Raw genomic sequence first — 4471 nt, 5'->3', positions numbered from 1 at the left:
AGCTAATTCACCACCATGGAAGTTTTCAGTTTCACTGTTATTACCTAAAACTGCTGAGCGTATAGGGCTAAAATGGCTGGAGTCTTTTTGCTCATCTATTCAGACTGACAGGCAGCTGAAGTCATTCCCGCGGACTCCTTTGTCACGCACAGGTAGCTCCAAAATGCTAATTGCTTCCCAGATTTTAAAAGATACAGTCCTTGCCTTCAGAAACTAATTGACTGAAAGTAACTATTTTAGTCTAGAACTTGCTCTAGGCTCCAGTGAAAGATATATTGTCAAGTGGGAGCTAATAAAATAAGCTGAATTTCTGGTGAAAACTTCCGTTCCTTTTTGTCTCTTTGATAACTGCCAGGTATGAAAGTTTGGTATTGTCATTCCAGCCGCTAAATGCCCTTAAGGTGTTTGTTAGTAATTTGACATAGTAGGTGTTGACACCTTTGTGGCTGCTGATTGTTTTACACAGGTGGCTCTTCTCAACGAACAACAACATAGGAAGACTCCCATTGTGACAGATATATTTATTCAAATGTGTTTACGCAAAATTAATAAAGCCTGTTTAAAACCCAACCTGCTGAGGGTTACAACTATCAGCTTTTACATACAATTCGCATAGATTTCAGTACGAGCAAAGAATAAGACTCTTATACCAGTGGGGTTAAAAGATCGCCAGCATCGCAAAGGGTTTGTTTCGTTAAAACCCTGATTCGCTTGCACTTGCTTCATCCACAGTTTCTAAAGCAGTGGGATTCTGGTCTCCTTCCCTGGGTCTAACGTTGTTGCCTTCCTTTGTGCTGACGTGCTTGTGCATCATGCTGTAATACTGCTCTTCCTCACTGAAGGTGTACAAGTATGAAATACTCTGCCAGTCTTCGCTGCTGGGAGACTGAAACTGCGCTGGGGCAGTGCCTTCAAAAAAGCAATTTATATTTCTTTCTGCCAGCTTGGTTGCTTGCTTTTTAGCCTCGATCTTAAAGAGCTCCTCTTCCTTTTTCAAGTAGATTTCCCAGAACGTGAGCCGAGGGTAGCTAACCGGGGAGCAACAGTGGCTGGCACACCTTGCGATCAGCGCCACAGCCATGATGCTGGCTATCAGCAGCCATCCTACCACCTTGGGAGACAGATAGGTGGGTTAATGGTGGTTTTGCACGGTCTGTGTAGGAGTGTACAACTTAACATTGAAGCAGACGTGAAAGTGGACGTGGAAACTGTAAACGAAGACACCCTGGAGTGCCTGTAACGTCTGCTCGCTGCAGAAAGAGGGGATCCCATGCACCCACTTCAGCCAGCCTTACAGAGCTCTGCACCCCTGAGCTGATCCGGTTGGATTGAGGATGAATACCAAAAAAAAAGAGAAGGTGAAGTGCTTTCCTCAGTTATATCCAACTTTTTTAACTTGAAAGGCAAGATACTGACTGGCAGTATCTGCAGTTGCGGTCAGACGTGCTGTACGGAGGGTGCAGAATGGCCCTGCCTGCCTCGGGCACCGCACATGCGACCTGCCGACCGCGTGTCATCCGCCCTTGGAAAGCAGCTGCTCTCCCTGATTGTCTCAGCCCGCAAAAAACAGCCAGTTGCCACAGCACACGGGGAAAGTTGTGTCCTGTAAGTTTTGTAGGCAGGACACGGATTTGACTTATTGAATATGGGAATTCATTTTTGTTTCATGATTTTAACATCCCCGGGTAAGCCTCAGAGGCCCCACCTAAAGCGGGTGTCCTCGCTGGTCCCTCCAGTACCCAGTGGTACTTAGCTGGAAGCTCCAGGCAGAGATCTCACAGTGTCCCCTTTCACCTCAGGCTGATTTTTTGGGGGGTGAAAAACATTGAGTGCTAAAGAAAAATGAGTTGGTGTTCTTTTTGGTTCTTGATTTTGTGAAAGTAGATCAGATATTAAAAATAATTGTCAGTAATAAAAATGCTCTCACACTTTTTCTGTTTTTGTTTGACTGGTTTGTTTCTTTTGGATTTCGTCACAATATCAGTAACAGTCAGTCTTCCTCGGTTTTGCTCCTTTCTTACCCTATCTGAATGCAAAGGTATAGAGTTTGCCCCTTTTCAGCCTTTTTCTTGGAGGAGCAGCATCCTAAATATTTAACAAATGTAAACACTTTTTTTGTTTTAATAATCATTTGTACTAAGCAGGAACTTACAAAAAATCCAAGTAATTATAATCTCTTATAAACATAACTCCATTAACTAGCCTTAAAGTTTTCCTGAGAAAAAGTGATGAAACCTGATTTTTCTACTGCAGTTAAGACAATGACCAAACAAACCTGGAAACAATACTGGAGTTCTGCCAAAATCTGGGGGTTTCATTTCACTCTGAACAAAAAAATCCACCCATAAGTGCTATTTTTTTGATCATGTAGTTTGCCTTCAGCACAAGAACACTTTAACAAGACAGATACGTATTTTAACTATTCTTCTAGAATACAAGTGTGAAATTATTAATAGCTTCAAGCATTGAGATTCGTAGTCAAACAAGCTGTCCTTATTTTTTTCACTTGCCAGTTCTCTGCTGCAACGAGACATCAGCTTCCTCTCTACTCGTGACCTCCGCTTCCCCTCAGCTAATGCGCACTTACAAATGTTGGAGGTATTTAGAGGGGTAAAAATGGAAAAAGAGAAGAACTCACACCACGCCTAAGTTAGATGAGAAGAAAACGTGCTGTGGAAAGTCCTGGTCTCTAGGCTGGTTCCCTGCCCAGCTTTGAAAGAGATTTTGTAAATGGCAGTGCCAAACAATCGCCATGCAGAGCCAGAAAATTGCACAAATATGCACTTACTACCTTTCTGGCAGTGTTTTTTTTTGCTAATGAATTTTGGCTAATCGTGTACTTTTGGTAATTGTATAGTGTGAGAAAGGAGGACTCTTTACAGTCCCCAGCAGTTGAAGCCCGTAGGGTGACGAGAAGAGTGGTGAGACTTTACCTGGGACTGTGCCTGAAGGCTGAGGAATTCACTTGATACCATCTCTGATAACTTCTGATCACAGGGTATTTTGACCAGCAGCTTGTGACACTCTTGTCCTTTATCCTTACAGACGAGGTTCTTTATCAGGCCGTTCCCGCTGGCCGCGCACTCGTAGAAGCTGGCTCTGAGGAGGGCCACCGCGACCCAGGTGAGGGGGGCCACCGAGGCTCTGGCTGTCACCGGTATCAGCGCGAGGCAGTATTCGGTGCGGGTTCCCCAGAGTCTGCACTTCCTCTGAGAGCAGGTGCCTGTCAGCAGGTGCCGGGTCCTGGGGTTCATCAGGTAGCCAAGCAGAAAGAGGATGAAGGCAGGCACTAGGAGAAAGACGAGGCCATACAGCATGTTTCCCGAATTGCAGGGACACTTGAACAGCACGGACGAGAAGATGTGCTCACTGATAGCTGTCAGCAGGGACACAACGCTGTAACCCAGAACGGTCTGGTGGCGGATGCAGAAATCCAGGGCCTCGCGTAACTTATCCATTTTCTGCCTTCTCTTACTTTGAGGAGAGAAAAATCTGAGCCAGGAAAGGAGAAGAGAAAGAATAATGTCCTGAAGCTCCCACGGCTTATGTGAAGCTCGCAGAGCTTTCACTTTCTGTTAGTGATGCAGTGAGGCTAGAAGCTGCTCTCCTCCGAGGAAACAGAAGAGCACGGGCTCGCTGCGCAGTGTCAAGGTCAAATGGAGACCACAGCGGAAACCCACCCGAGTAATCAACATCAAAATAGCAAAGATCTATCTTTGTTTCTACAAAAATAGTTTGTATTTGTCCACACATGTATTGTAACTACCAATGTCTTAAACGTCATCATCTTTCCAGTGAAGCTTTTGAGTGAGGCAACAGATTCAAATTGTGAATAAAATGTGAGAAAACCACCCAGAACTGTGTACAGTTTTTTTATCCTGCCTTATTATTAGCAGTACAATATGGTTTGTTCTCTTATGGTAGAAAATTCAACTATAATCACCTTAATTTTTCAAGCCAATCGATTAATCTTTTTAAAGTAGTTAGAGCAAATTAGCCAGTGCACACATAGCAATGACACAGCAAGTGGTTTTCACTGAAGCTCCGGCTACCAGGGTACCGTTTGCCAGGAACCAGACTTTGGACTCCCTCCTCCATAGCAGGTAGTGGCAGCTTTGTAGCCTAGAAAAAAACCACACCCCTAAACCAGAAGAAACTAAGCAGATGGAAAAATGATGGAAAAGGCTTGCATAATGAAGAAAAATATCCGGAAGGGATTCCTGAGCTTGGAAGACTAAGCTGCCTGTGAAAACAATTGCTCCCAGAGCCCATAGGTCTCATTCACGTCCTGAGGGAGCTCGACCAGGCTGCTAGCTAAGGTTTGTCTCATCTAAATGTAGATGAGGTGAACTGACACTCCGAATTAAGGAAGTCGAAGCTCTGGTTTTTGCCAATTTTTTCTATTGCGTTAAAGGCTAAAGTAGCCCAAGTTGTCGCTACACGTCCGGTCGCGTTCAGTACACTGAACTAT

The 4471-nt window shown here is 44.5% G+C and overlaps 1 protein-coding gene across 1 annotated transcript; it reads right to left on the bottom strand.

Moving 5' to 3' along the window:
• Positions 1-694: 694 nt before the first annotated feature.
• FAM26F (family with sequence similarity 26, member F) lies at positions 695-3458 on the bottom strand. Its single transcript, XM_010291951.1, has 2 exons — positions 2934-3458; positions 695-1111 (listed from the first exon to the last, which is right to left on the bottom strand). The coding sequence occupies exons 1-2, from the start codon at positions 3456-3458 to the stop codon at positions 695-697; spliced, it is 942 nt and encodes a 313-aa protein (XP_010290253.1).
• Positions 3459-4471: the final 1013 nt, after the last annotated feature.

The sequence above is a fragment of the Phaethon lepturus genome, unplaced genomic scaffold, assembly GCF_000687285.1.
Source record: "Phaethon lepturus isolate BGI_N335 unplaced genomic scaffold, ASM68728v1 scaffold41517, whole genome shotgun sequence".
Classification (NCBI taxonomy): domain Eukaryota; kingdom Metazoa; phylum Chordata; class Aves; order Phaethontiformes; family Phaethontidae; genus Phaethon; species Phaethon lepturus.
Note: the sequence above shows the minus strand (reverse complement) of the source record. Positions and strands in the feature narration are given on the sequence as shown.

Coding starts and splice junctions, on each gene's coding strand:
- FAM26F (XM_010291951.1), bottom strand. CDS start 3,458: ATGGATAAGTTACGCGAGGCCCTGGATTTCTGCATCCGCCACCAGACC. Junction 1,112..2,933: donor GCCTTCAGGCACAGTCCCAG/GTAAAGTCTCAC, acceptor CTGTCTCCCAAG/GTGGTAGGATGGCTGCTGAT.